This window comes from Bison bison, unplaced genomic scaffold (assembly GCF_000754665.1).
Source record: "Bison bison bison isolate TAMUID 2011002044 unplaced genomic scaffold, Bison_UMD1.0 scf7180017864373, whole genome shotgun sequence".
NCBI lineage: Eukaryota > Metazoa > Chordata > Mammalia > Artiodactyla > Bovidae > Bison > Bison bison.
In genome coordinates, this window is record NW_011494945.1 from 6,669,826 (window position 1) to 6,685,175 (window position 15,350).

Here is a 15,350-nt window from a genome sequence, read left to right on the forward strand (position 1 = left end):
GACTTGTAGCGACCCCATGGACTGCAGCCTACCAGGCTCCTCCACCCATGGGATTTGCCAGGCAAGAGTACTGGAGTGGGGTGCCATTGCCTTCTCCAATTGTGAAGGACTAGTATTAACTTTTAGCAGAATTATGAAAATATTTGGGAACCATGAGATTTTTTTTTCTTGACTCAAGGAACTAACATTATTTAAGGAGGCAAATTAGGCACAGGAAGAAATATAGAATATGTTACGTGGTAGTGAAGTTGTGTCACGAAATATAATACATTACAATTGGAGAGATCATGTAGACTACAAAATTTTTTTTGGAGGCAGATTAGGGTTTGACAGATTTGAATAGTTTAAAAGCATGAATATTGTAAGCAGAGACGACTGTAGGTAATTGAGCCTAGGTTAAAGGACAGAGTGAGGGAAGGTATCATAAACTGGCTGGGCTGCTGAAAGCTTCAAGCAAAGGATTTTTCTGATTAGTTGGAAGTTACTTTAAAATTGATCAGACTTGGACATTTTGACCACAGTGATGGCATGATATCAAAGAGGTGTTTTAGGAAAACAAATATGGGAGCAACGTAGAAGTAGAGGCTTATTAAGTTTTGTTTGAGATAGAAAAAAGGAAACGGAGATTTAATGTAGGAAAACTAATTAGAAGACTTAACAGAGCTAAGAGGAAGGGGGGTTAGGAGGAAAAAGAATGAGTGATGGATGTGTTGAATTAAAAATTTACAAAATTTGAAGACACTTGAATGCCTGCAGCAATATAAAAGGAGAGTGGCCTCCCAGGATGAGTCATCTCTGGAGGCTGACAGGGGAAACAGTGAGAGAAAGCAGAGTACAAGTGATGTGTGTGTAAGGCAGAGATTCCACTGGTTTTTAAACTTGGTGAGTTGCAAAATTTAACTTTTGCATATTGCAGTATAGAAATTGAAAACATCAAACTGGAATGCAAATGAAACAGAAAGCTAGGGATGTTCTAGAAAGGGAGTGGATTTCAACTGCCAGTAGTCTCACTGCACCACAGAGCAATAGACATAGAACTGTATTTGACCACATTTTAATTATTCGCATTTGTTCTGTTCTCTGTATTTAGGACTATTGTTGGGAAGACCATGGTTATTCTTTGGTAAATCGTCTTTATCCAGATGTAGGACAGTTGATTGATGAAAAATTTCACATTGCTTACAATCTTACTTATAATACAATGGCAATGCACAAAGATGTTGATACCTCAATGCTCAGACGGGCTATTTGGAACTATATTCACTGCATGTTTGGAATCAGGTTAGTCTGTTTTCTTACGTTTATGAAGAGATATTTTCTTTTAGGGAAATCATTCAGGTGCTTGAAACACATATGCAGATATACATGTTAATATACTCAGAACCATCCCCTCCCTAAGAGCTTATTTTTATGCTTTTTATGCTTTAGAAACTTGATTTTTTGCAGCTTAGTGTGTTTCCTCTCACCTAGCTAGGCAGGAAGAAGGAGAGTTAGGAACAAGAGTTAAACAACAAGCAAGGTTGTCCAGGAGCATGGAGAAAAAGGAAAAGTTTGTCTCTAAACATTTATGTGTTTGTATCATTTTTATCTCCTGAGACACTTGTACTTCTGCCTTCGTGGAACTTAGAGTGCCCTTCTAAAGAGTACCTACTCCCATGATACTTCATAAAATGCAAAACTTTATCAGTATTATGCTATTTATATACACACACTATACATCACCTTCTAACATACACAAACACCCACACTATGGTCCTTCCTAATTATTTTAGCTGTAAAGTCAGACTTTTCTCTTGGTTATTCATTTTTTCAGTAGCCAGACTATTGACTTTAGACTCCCGGATGGTTATATTATGGACCAACTTTACAAGAGTTTTCTCCCTTTTCCACTAAAAACCAAATAGGAGACTGAAGATCCTTGGATGTTGTAGAAAGTATTCTCCAGTGGGGCAGAGCAGACACTGGTGCCTACGACCATCCTGGCCTAAAGCAGAGTGGCCTAAGTGTAGACACTGTGAGGCCATCTTAGGGACCAATTCTTTCCTCATCTGACCCCAAGAACTGCTAACATGAGAACATATTTATACAAGTAGATTATAATTTATATATCATGGGATATATCAATATTGTCGAATTTGTTAACTTCTTAATATCATCAATACTCAAACTGTTTCCAAAATTTGTTCCTCAGTGTGATTGCTTATTCATGATTGTAAATATATACTGTTACTTTGCACTAGCAAATTTTTTGTTCATCTCCCTGACTTCTCTATTTCTTACTCCTTTATACTGATTCATCCACCCCCATTTAAACATTGTAAAGCTCTTATTTTAGGGGACAGCTGCCTATATAAAGAGGAGAAAAGAATATAACATTTACTATTATATCTGTACTTCTATAAGAAAACAGACTATCACATCAGATCAGTCGCTCAGTCGTGTCCGACTCTTTGCGACCCCATGAATCGCAGCACACCAGGCCTCCCTGTCCATCACCAACTCCCGGAATTCACTCAGACTCACGTCCATCAAGTCAGTGATGCCATCCAGCCATCTCATCCTCTGTCGTCCCCTTCTCCTCCTGCCCCCAATCCCTCCCAGCATCAGGGTCTTTTCCAATGAGTCAACTCTTCGCATGAGGTGGCCAAAGTACTGGACTTTCAGCTTTAGCATCATTCCTTCCAAAGAAATCCCAGGGCTGATCTCCTTCAGAATGGACTGGTTAGATCTCCTTGCAGTCCAAGGGACTCTCAAGAGTCTTCTCCAACACCACAGTTCAAAAGCATCAATTCTTTGGCCCTCAGCCTTCTTCACAGTCCAACTCTCACATCCATACGTGACCACAGGAAAAACCATAGCCTTGACTAGACGAACCTTTGTTGGCAAAGTAATGTCTCTGCTTTTGAATATGCTATCTAGGTTGGTCATAACTTTCCTTCCAAGAAGTAAGCGTCTTTTAATTTCATGGCTGCAGTCACCATCTGTAGTGATTTTGGAGCCCAGAAAAATAAAGTCTGACACTGTTTCCACTCAAAAATATAGTAATTCTCACATTGTCTTTTAACAGATACGATGACTATGACTATGGTGAAATTAACCAGCTATTGGATCGTAGCTTTAAAGTTTATATCAAAACTGTTGTTTGCACTCCTGAAAAGGTTACCAAAAGAATGTATGATAGCTTCTGGAGGCAGTTCAAGCACTCTGAGAAGGTATGTACCTGTTGTGTTTACTCTGTAACTTAGCAGTGGTTCTTATTCTCCTTCACCTAAACTAATGGGTCTCCAGCCCTTTCCATCACCTCTACTGACCCAGAGAAGAACATTCCAGAACAGGTGTCTTAGATATGCCTTGGAAGGGAACCTCATTATGGTTTAAAGCAGGGGTCCCCAACTTGCAGACCAGGGACTGGTACCTGCTGCCAGATCAGCATGGCATTAGATTAAATGTAACGTGCTTGAATCATCCAGAAATCGGTTTCCAGTGCCAAAAAGGTTGGAGACTGCTGGTTTAACGTAAAAGAAGAATGACAGGGAGAACAGATCTGCTGGCCTGTCTTCAAAGTTCAGGCTTAGGAGAAAGAAGAGAATCCTTGAACCGTCTTTACAGAAATTATTGAATGATGATTTGGCAGGGAAAGTTTATTATTATAACAAACCTTCAAAAAGAGATGTGATCAAATACAAGCTCAAAAAATTTCCGAGAAAGATCAGATGGCTTTTGTTTTGAGAAACTGATACTCTGTTCATCAAACCCAAGACTTGTGTTAAGCTATTCAGTGGTATACATACATTACTTATATTTGGTGTTTATTAAATGCACTGAAACTGATTGTAAATGCTTATAACCATATCTTAAATAATGTTGTGTTTTATATTCAGGTTCATGTTAATCTGCTTCTTATAGAAGCTAGGATGCAAGCAGAACTCCTTTATGCTCTGAGAGCCATTACCCGCTATATGACCTGACGCCTCTCCTCCGTTAAAGACGATGGAACGATCAGCAGATAGAGTCTACAAGGGGAAGGTACTCAGCCCCAGGACCAATGGTAGATAAAGAATTCAGAATCCATTGTGCCATGATTCCTTTAGTTTCTGCTATTTTACTGTGGAAACACCACTGCTGGCACAAGCAGTGAGTGCTCGGCAGCTTCAAGTTTAGAGCTGTGAAGAAGGGCTGCTGTTCACAGTATTTTGCTTTTTGACAGTACAAGATGCTGTATAACTTTTAATACAGCAAATAGTATCTCTCCAAATCCTGTTGCTTTTATGTTAACAAAAATTGGAGCATGCAAAGAATGGGACTTTGATAATGATGTAAGCTTTTATACATAAAGAATTTTAGATATTGGTGCTGCTATTCCTGCTGGTGGAATGAATAGAGTGGCTGTTCGGTTAAGCTATTAGTAATAAGGTGAACACTGCTACTATCTGAGCCTACATACGTAAAATTTGTGTGGTTTCAAATTAAACTTACATATATGTGTTAATTTTTTTGCATCTAAAATTACTCACAGCTCAGCAAAGACCATTATGATGGTAACAGCTCATTTTTTTCTTATAGTTTTTTTTAAATTCAGTTATTGGATGATATTAAATTACAGTGGCATTCTTAAAGACTTCTTCAAAAAGCAATCTTACATGAAAAATGTATAAATTATCTTTTGATATGCTGTTTCCCAAGGTTCTGTGACACTGGAGGGCAGCTGTCCTGTGCGGTGTTTTTGTTTCCAACACCGAAGTTATGAGAAATATTGTGTAGCTGCTGCTCAGTCCCAGGTGCATTCTGCCCCTGTCCACCTCATGGTCCCCCCTTCAAAGATTGTGCAGCTCCTTAAATAATAAAGCTGGAAAATATTTTTAGTCATCAAATTTGATTTACAAATAATGCTAACTTTGAAATGCAAACAGGCTTGAAAAATGTATTAAGTACTTTGTATTCTGGAAGCGTGAATTGCTTTTGAAGTCTGTCAGTATTATTAGTATTTTTCAATAAAGAATAATTTTTCTCCAATTTTATTTGCTGTCTCAAAAAGTCATGACTTAACAATCAGTCACTATTCTCAGTTTGTATTGATTTTCATTAGCTATCACACTTAGATAATTCTGTAGTCAGGTGAGACTATTATTTAAATGGCAAACTCTTGCAGTCATGAGAGCTACAAGAAAAGTTTTATCTTGGATAACTGATACAGTCCCATGCCTTGTCCATTTTGAACTGAGATGTTTTAAAGATCAATTATTAAGAATTATTAGAAACAGGTTAAATTAGGGAGTCACTACAGAACAAAAAATGACACTGTCAAACAATTAGTTCTAAATTTAATCAAAGCTTTTGTGATAACTGAGCTCAATAAATGTTTTGATGAGTAACAAGATAGTGCCTATAAAATATAGTGTGGGGTGGGAGCTGGGAGGCATAATTTTGAATGGAGGTGATATAGCTACCTTTATGGCTACATACCCTAGTGAGAAGATAATACTGTCATCTTAGATAAAAACTGCTTTCAATATATTTTATAAAGAAATATATCAGCCCATTTCTAGTTAGCTTACAATAATATACAAATGGTCTTACCTGTTGAATTTGCATCATGCCTCTGCCCTTTTTTGTCTGCTGCTGGGTTATTTCATCATAGCAATACAGGTGAATCCAACAAGTAAGTTTGCATTGGATAAATTTTTACTCATTCTGCTTCTGCTCTTTGTTCTTGGCACTTCCTCTTAAAAATACAACATTTCTAATAGAAGTTCTAATCAGTAGTAGAATGATTAAGAAAAACTGGGTTTATTACCTTATTCCACTGAGAAATCATGAGATGAAATGAAAATTTTAATGAATAAGAAAGTATGCTTGTACCTAAAGTAATAAAGGATTGCCTGTGATACAAAGTTGATGTTTCAACACCTCCAACTTAACAGGTGTTTCCTGTTAATGTTTTCTCAAAACTAAACATACAGGGTTTTAATATTGCTATTTATCTTTGAAACTGTTTCCAAAATAATTGAAGGTGGTAAAATAGAACATGGGATATCAAAACTTTTCCCCACAAGAGGAATTATTTTTCTTAAATAACCATGAATAGATTTCTAGTTGAGGTTTCCAAGATTCAATTTTTTAGATCACTTTTTTAGTAAAAATTAGGGAACTTTTTTATTAGGCAATACTTAATTCAGTATCTCTTTAAGAATGAAATTCTAAACACATTTACCACAGTTATTTAACTCCATATAAATATTGGTGATATTCTTAACTTAGAGGAATAATCTTAGCTTTTAAATGAATTTTAACAGTTTACCTATTTCAAATTATTCTGATAAAGGACCACTGGTAGATAAGTAAATAAAACTTGTTGGATAAGAATGTTTTCCAGGCACTTTTCACTCATTAAGATACTCTGAAATTTTGTTACATATTTGTGACTAGTGAATATCAAGGGAAAGCAAAGGCAGGTAGATGGGGAGTGACATTACCTATGATGTACCAGGTCCTTATTCCCAATGGAGACACTGAGCTAACAACAATATAAGGACCAAATACCTTTGTGAAAATTCTAGAAACCACTTGGCAAGCTACAGCTCAGGCAAACACAAACCAGGAGGAGGCTGCACCAAAAGGTATAGGTAAATTTGGGGCATTTTGCTTGTCCTAAGCTGGTGTACAGCACGACGGCAATTGAGAGGAAACTCCTAAGTCCCAGCTTCTCCCTTGGGACCAAAAGAAAAAAGGTGAACTTTTGTGTTTGAGGGACTGGATTCTATCTCACCTGACTTGGAGCACTAGTAGGAGTGGTAGAATGGTTTGGATGCTGGTTGTAGATCACTGAACACAGAAGTGAGCACAGAGGTGCATTAGAACAGCAGGGAATCTACAGTTATGTAGGCAGGTGCAGGGGATCCAAAAGAATACAGATAGGAATAAAACAGAAATTGGAACAGGAAGCTCCTGAGAAGAAACAGAGGCAAGCCTCTTAGGGAAATTAAGACAGCTAAAAGTAGATATTATATCCTGGAATAAAAACATATACACTCGTCCAAATAAGTTACATCCCTGGAAATGGTAGCTATTTTTCAAATGCCCAAATCACAACAAACTTTGCAAGGTATATATATATATGTGTGTGTGTGTGTGTGTGTATGCAGGAGAATGTGGCAAAATCTAAAAAACAAAATAAATCCCCAGAAACCAACCCTAAGGCAATGTAGGACTCTGAATTACCCCACAAAGAATTTTAGGGATTTTACCTGGCAGTCTAGTAGTTAAGAAGTCACCTTCCAATGCAGAGGGTGCATGCTCAATCCCTGGTCGGGGAGCTAAGATTCCACCTACCTCGGGGCCAAGACCCTCTCCCAAAACATAAAACAGAAGCAGTATTGTAACAAATTCAATAAAACCTTAAAAAAAAAAAAGATTTTAAACAACTGTCTTAAAGATGCTCAGTGTACTAAAGAGGGAGAACAAGACTGACATATCAGGAAAATGATGCATGAACAAAATGAGAATATCACCAAAGAGACAGAATAAAAAAGAATCAGATTCTGGAGCTGAAGAATACAATAACTGAATAAAAAAACTGACAACAACAGGCAATTTGATCAGATAGAAGAAAGACTTTGGAGAGTTATTGATATTATCAATAATAACCTCAGAGGTTATTTGATATTATCAAGTCAGAGATAAAAATGAAAAGTGAAGAGAGCCTAAGGGACTTGTGGGGACATAAAGTAGGGAGTGTGCAGAGCTGTAAAGGAATGGAGTTTTGTATGCAAATCAACTTATCAAAATAAACTTATAACTTTAACATTTTTAAACATAATCCCCATGGTAACCACAAAGAAAATCTCTTCAGAATTTACACAAAAAGAAATGAGAAGGAAATCAAATCATGTAACTCCAAAAAAAAGTCAATGAAACACAAAGGAGGAAGAGGGAAACTGAGGTACAAAAAAGCTACAAATCTTGCAGAAAACAAAATAGCAATAGTAAGTCCTTCCCTATTAGTAATTATATCAAATGTAATAAATGGATTGAATCCCCCAGTCAAAAGACTCAGATTGGCTGAATGGATAAAATAAAAAAGAGGATCCAACTATTTGCTGTCTATAAGAAACTTAACTTTAGATCTAAGAACACATATAGGCTGAGTGTGAAAGGACAGAAAAAGACATTCCATGCAAATAGTAACCAAAAGAGCAGAGGTAGCTATATGAATATCAGAGAAAAGGGCCAATTCACCAGGAAGATAAAACAGTTATATAGATAGGCATCAAATACTAACACTCCTAAACATAGGAAGCAAATGTTGATAGAATTGGGGAGAAACAGGTTTGTTGTTGTTTAGTATCTAGGTCATGTCTGACTCTTTGCAACCCCATGAATTGTAGCCTGCCAGGCTTCTCTGTCCATGGGATTTCCCAGGCAAGAATACTGGACTGGGTTGGCATGTCCTTTTCCAGGGGATCTTCCTAACCCAAGAATCAAACCTACATCAAACCCCATCATGCATTGGCAGGCAGATTCTTTACCACTGAGCCACCAGGGAAGCCCAGGAAATAGACAGCAACACAATAATAGTAAGAGATTCAATGTCCACTTCCAGGGACTAACCTGGTGGTCCAGTGGTTAAGAGTACTCCTTGCAATGCAGAAAACACAGGTTTGATCCTTGTTTGGGGCACTAAGATGACACATGCCACAGAGCAACTAAGACTGCATGCTGCAGCTACTGAACCCATGCACTCAGGAGCCCATGCACCACAACTAGAGAGCTCACATGACACAACAAAGATCCTGCATGCTGCAACTAAGACCCAATGCACCCAAATAAATATTTTTAAAAATACTCACTTCCAAAAATGAATAGAACCAACATAAGATAAATAAGGAAAAAGAGGACTTGAACACTACAGACTAGTTGAATCTATCAGATGTACACAGAAAATTCCAACAATAGGATATACAGTCTTCTCAAGGGCACATGGAACATTCTCCAGGATTGCCACAAATTAAGCCACAAAACAAGCCTTAACAAATTTTAAAAGACTGAAATCATACAAAGTATCTTTTCTGATCATAATGGAATGAACCTAACAATCAATTGCAGAAAGAAAAGCTGGAGAGTCCACAAGTATGTAGAAATGAAACAGCATACTCTTAAAAGGCCACTGCAAAGAAGAAATTACAAATGGACTTAGAAAATATCTTGAGATAAAAACACAACACACCAATATTTACAGATGCTGTGCCAAGAGGGAAGTTAACAGCTATAAACTCTTAGACTATAAAAGCAAAGACAATCTCAAATCAACATTGTAACTTCGTCAAGGAACTAGACAGAACAATCCAAACCCAGAGCTAGCAGAAGGAAAGAAAGATCAAAGCAGAGATAAATAAAAAGCACAACAGAAAAAATACAACAAAATTAAGAGCTGTTTGAAAAGATCAACAAAATTGACAAACCTTTAACTGCATTAAGAAAAAAAAATCAGAAATGAAAAATGAGACATTCCCAACCAATATTAAAAAAAAAAATAGGATAGAGAATATTATACACTGTACATCAACAAACTGGATAACTTAGAAACACACAGCCTACCAAGAAGGGAATCATGAAGAAATAGGAAATCTGAAAAGAACTATAACTAGTAAGGAGACTGGAATCAGTAATTAAAAACTCAACAAAGCCCAGGACCAAATGGTTTCACTGAATTATACCAAACAGTTAAAGAAAAGTCAACACCAAACTCATCCAAAAAATTGAAGACAAGGGAATGTTTCTAAACTCATTCTATGAGGTCAGCATTATCCTGATAACAAAGCCAAAGCGACTGCAAGACAACTACAGACCAATATCTATAATGAATATTGTTGAAAAAATCCTTAATTCTAGTAAAGAAAACTCAACAGCACATTTAAAAAATGAAGTGGCGAACTTCCCTGGCGGTTCAGTGGTTAAAGAATCTGCCTTCCAATGCAGGGGATGTGGGTTCGATCCCTGATTGGAGAACTAAGATCCCACATGCTGCAGGGCAACTAAGCCTGCATGCTGCAACTAAGACCCAGTGCAGCCAAAACTAAATAAATCAATAAAATACTTTTTTAAAAAAATGAAGAGGGATATATTCCTGAAATGCAAGTATATATATTCCATTTATAAAAATTGATCAGTGTAATATACCACAATAACAGAATGAAGGGTGAGAAAACAAACACATGATCGTATCAGTCGATGTAGAAAAATTATTTGGCATAATTCGGTAGCCTTTTCATGATAAAAAAAATACTCAACAAACCAGAAGTAGAAGGAAACCGTCTCAGTGTAATAAAGGCCATATGTGAAAAGCACATAGCTAATATCATACTCTGTGAAAGATAAACTGTTTCCTCTAAGATCAGGAACAAGAGAAAAATATCAACTCTCACCACTCATAGTATACCAGAAGTCCTACCTAAGCAATTAGGCAAGAAAAAGAAAACGTTCAAATTAGAAAGGAAATGTAAAATTATATATGTGTATGTAAATAACATGATCTTATATTAGAAAACCCCAAAGATTCCACACCAAAAAACAAAAGTAGAAAAACCTGTTGGAACCATAAAAGTCAACACAGAAAAGTCAGTTGCATTTTTATACACTAACAGCAATCAAGCAAGGAAACTAAGGCAACAGCTCCATTTACAGTAGCATCAAAAATAATAAAATCCTTAGAAATAAATTTAACCAAAGGAGTTGAAAGACTTGACAATGAAAACTACAAAACATAACTATAAGAAAATAAAGAAGACACAAACAAATGAGAGACATCCTGTGTTCATAGACTGGAATACTTCCTATTGTTAAGATGTCAATACTACCTAAAGCAATCTACAAATTCAATGCCTTTTTCTCCTGCAGAAATAGAAAAAGCCATCCAAAAATTCACATGGGGTCTCAAAAGACTACATAGCCAAAACAATCCTGAATAAGAACAGAGTTGTAAGTCTCACAATGTCCTAACTTCAAAACATTTTCCAAAGCTACATTATCAAAACAGTATGGTACTTGCATAGACATACACCCAGAAATAAGCCTTCATGATCTTCAATAAGGATGCCTGGACTATTTGATGAGAAAAGAACTGTCTGGGAAAACTAGATATTCACATGCAGAAGAATGAAGTTAGACCTTTATTTTAGAAACATATACAAAAATTAACTAAAATGGATTAAAGACCCAAGTGTAAGAACTAAAACTATAAAGCTCCTAGAAGAAAAGATAGGCAGCATAGCTTCAGGACACTGGATTTGGCAATGATTTATTGGACATAATACCAAAAGGCAAAGGAAAAAAATAGACAAATAGAACTACATCAAATTTACTTCTGTGCATCAAATGGCATGAAAGTGAAAGTCACTCAGTCGTGTGCAACTCTTTGCGACCCCATGGACTATGCAGTCCATGGGATTCTCCAGGCCAGAATACTGGAGTGGGTAGCCTTTCCCTTCTCCAGGGTATCTTCCCAAACCGGGGACTAAACCAGGTCTCCTGCATTGCAGGCGGATTCTTTACCAGCTGAGTCATAAGGGAAGCCCAAGAATGCTGGAGTGGATAGCCTATCCCTTCTCCAGGGGATCTTCCTGACCCAGGAATCGAACCTGGTCCCCTGCACTGCAGGCGGATTCTTTACCAACTGAGCTATCAGGGAAGCCCAAAGGGCATGATCAGCAGTTTAAAAAAAAAAAAAAAGTAACCTACAAAATGGGAGAAAATATTTGTTAATCATGTACCTGATAAAGTCTTAATATCCAAAATATATAAATAACTCCTTTAAATCAATGACTACCACAAAAAAAAATAGCTTGATTAAAAAATAGATATCTTAGAGTTTTCAGAATATAGGTCTTTTGGCTCCTTAGATAGGTTTATTCCTAGGTACATTATTCTTTTTGATGTGATAGTATATGGAACTGTTTCCTTAACTTCTTTGTCTGTTGACTTTCTACCTTTACTATATGTTTGCCTCTACTTGTGAACTTCTCTGTTTCATAATTTTCTTGATTTTAGATGTGGTCTTAAAAAATATATTATTTGGTCACACTGGATCTTAGGTGCAGCATGCAGGATCTTCAGTTGCAGCATAGAGAATCTTTTAGTTGCAGCATGTGAACTCTAGTTTCAGCATGTGGGATCTAGTTCCCTGACTGGGGGTTGAACCCAGGTTCCTGGGCATTGGGAGTGCAGAGTGTTAGCCACTGGATCACCAGGGAGGTCCCTTGATGTAACCTCATCTATTTAAAGAAGTTCCTTTAGAATTTGTCATAAAGCTGGTTTGGTCATGCTGAATTCTTTAAGCTTTTGATTTCTCTGTAACCTCTTATGGAAAAACCCAAATGAGCTTTTTGGCCAACCCAATACAAGACCTGTACTCCATAAACAGTAAGATGCTAATGAAAGAAGTTGAAGATGACACAGATAGAAAGATATACCATATTCTTGGGTTGGAAGAATAAATATTATAGAATGACCATACTAACCAAGACAATCTATAGATTCAATGCAATCCATTTCAAATTACCAACAGCATTTTTCATAGAACTAGAACAAAAATTTTTTAATTTCTGTGGAAACACAAAAGACTGCAATAACCAAAGCAATCCTGAGAAAGAAAAATGGAGCTGTTGAAATCACACTCTCTGACTTTAAACTATATTACAAAGCTACATTAATCAAAGCACTATGGTACTGGCACAAAAACAGACACATAGATCAATGGAACGGAATAGAAAGCCCAGAAATAAATGCTAACATCTATAGTCAATTAACATACAACAAAGGAGGCAAGAATATACAATAGAGAAGAGACAGTCTCTTCAACAAGTGGTGCTGTGAAAACTGGACAGCTACATGTAAAAAAAAAAAGAATTTAAAACATTTTTTAACACTATAGACAAAAATAAACTCAAAATGGATTAAAGACGTAATGTCAGACCTAAATGTAAGACTGGATACTATAAAACTCCTAGAGGAAAATTGCAGCAATATTTTTTAATCCCTCTCCTACAGTAATGGAAATAAATAAATGGGAAACAGTTAAATTTAAAAACTTTTGCAGAGCAAAGGAAATTATAAACAAAACAAAAAGTTAACCTATGGAATGGGAAAAAATATTTGCAAATGATGTGACAACAAGAGATTAATTTCCAAAATATACAAACAACTCATACAGCTTAATGACTCAGGAAACTCAAACAGTGCTCTGTATCAACCTAGGGGGCGGGGATGGGGAGGGAAATGGGAGGGAGTTTCAAAAGGGAGGGGATATATGTAAACCTATGGCTGATTCATGTTGAGGTTTGACAGAAGACAGCAAAATTCTGTAAAGCAATTATCCTGCAATAAAAATAAAAATAAAATAAACAGCTCAATCTATTTAGAAGCCTTAAATGGACACTTCTCCAAAGAAGACATACAGATGGCCAACAGGCATATGAAAAGATGCTCAACATCACTAATTATTAGAGCAGTTGAAATCAAAACTAAAGGGAGGCATCACCTCACTCCATTCAGAAAGGCCATCATCAAAAAGTGATCAAACGGTAAATGGAGACTGTGTGGAGAAAAGAGAGCCCTCCCACACTGTTGGTGGGAAAGTTAATTGGTGCAGCCACTATGGAGAACAATATGAATGTTCCTTAAAAAACAAAAAGAATTATCATATGATCCAGCAATCCCACTCCTGGTCGCATGTTCAGAGAAAACTGTAATTTGAAAAGATACACGCATCCCAATGTTTATAGCAGCACTACTTAAAATAGCAAAGACATGGAAGCAACCTAAGTGTTCACTGACAGATGAATGGATAAAAAAGATGCGGTAATATATACACAAGGGATATTACCAAGTCATAAAAAAATGAAATAATGCCATTTGCAGCAACATGGATGGATCTAGAGATTATCATTTATTATATGTGGAAAGAATCTAAAATAAAAGCATACAAATGAAATTATTTACAAACAGAGTCACAGATATGGAATGCAAACTTATGGTTGCCAAAGGGGAAAATGGGGTGGAAGAGGGATAAGTTAGGAGTTTGGGATTAACATATACACACTACTATATATAAAATATTGGGTTGGCCAAAAGGTACATTCAGATTTTTCCATAGCATCTTATGGAGAAATGCAAATGAACCTTTTGGTCACCCCAGTAGATAATCAACAAAGACCTACTATATAGCATAGGGAACTATATTCAATATCTTATAAAACCTATAACAGAAATGCATCTAAAAAATGTATGTGTGTGTATCTGAATCACTTTGCTACACACCTGAAACACATTATAAAACCAACTACATTAAAAAAATTTTAATAAATTTTTAAAAATAAATAAAAATATAATAAAAATATAAAAATTTGAAGTGGCAAATGACTTCAACGGGCATTTCTCCAAAGATGATATATAGATGGCCAATAAAAATGTGAAGATACTCAATATCATTACTTATTAGAGAAATGCAAATCAAAACCACCATGAGACACCATTTCACAACCATTAGAATGGCTACTACCAAAACAACAACAGAAAACAGGTGCTGGAGAAGATGTAAAGAATGGGAACCCTTGTGCACTGTTGGTGACGTGAAATGATATAGCCTCTGCAGAAATGAATACAGACATTCCTCAAAAAATTAACAGTAGAACTACTATATCATCCAGTCATTCCATTTCTGGGTATACATCACAAGGAACCGAAAGCAGGATCTTGAAGAGGTATTTATACACCCCTGTTCATAGTCGCATTATTCACAATAGCCATGAGACAGAAGTAACCCAAATGTCCTGATGAGTTAACGGATGAAAAAATATGATATAAACATACAAGAAAATATTATTGAGCCTTAAAAGGAAGCAAATCCCATCACACACCACAACATGGATGAACTTTGAAGACATTATGCTAAGAAAAATAAAAGTCACAAAGCGACAAATGCTGTATGAGGGACCTAATCAAATCAAATTCATGGAAACAACGTAGGATGGTGGTTGCTAGGGGCTGGAAAGAGGAGGAAAGGAGGAGTTGTTTAATGGGTACAGAGTTTCAGTTTTGCAAGATGAAAAAGTTCTGCAGAAAAAGTTCTGCAAAGGAAGAACCTTGCAGACAAACATGAGTAAGCTTAACACCACTGAAACATTTAAAAATGGTTAAGATGGCAAATTTTTTCACTGTAATTTTTAAGGTAGACAGATAGTTCCAAGGTAGGCAGAGTTCACGTGAGTCTCAGTGAACTCCGGGAGTTGGTGATGGACAGGGAGGGCTGGCGTGCTGCGATTCATGGGGTCGCAAAGAGTTGGACACGACTGAGCGAC

The 15,350-nt window shown here is 36.5% G+C and overlaps 1 protein-coding gene across 1 annotated transcript in view; it reads left to right on the forward strand.

Annotated features, from left to right (window-relative positions):
- Positions 1-5,018, forward strand: part of SESN1 (sestrin 1) — a 114,885-nt gene extending 109,867 nt beyond the window's left edge. The window contains exons 8-10 of the mRNA XM_010856635.1: positions 1,091-1,281; positions 3,068-3,212; positions 3,882-5,018. Of these exons, the coding sequence (XP_010854937.1) occupies positions 1,091-1,281; positions 3,068-3,212; positions 3,882-3,968 (423 nt within the window). The 3' untranslated portion in view covers positions 3,969-5,018. The remainder of the gene's footprint in view (positions 1-1,090; positions 1,282-3,067; positions 3,213-3,881) is intronic.
- Positions 5,019-15,350: the final 10,332 nt, after the last annotated feature.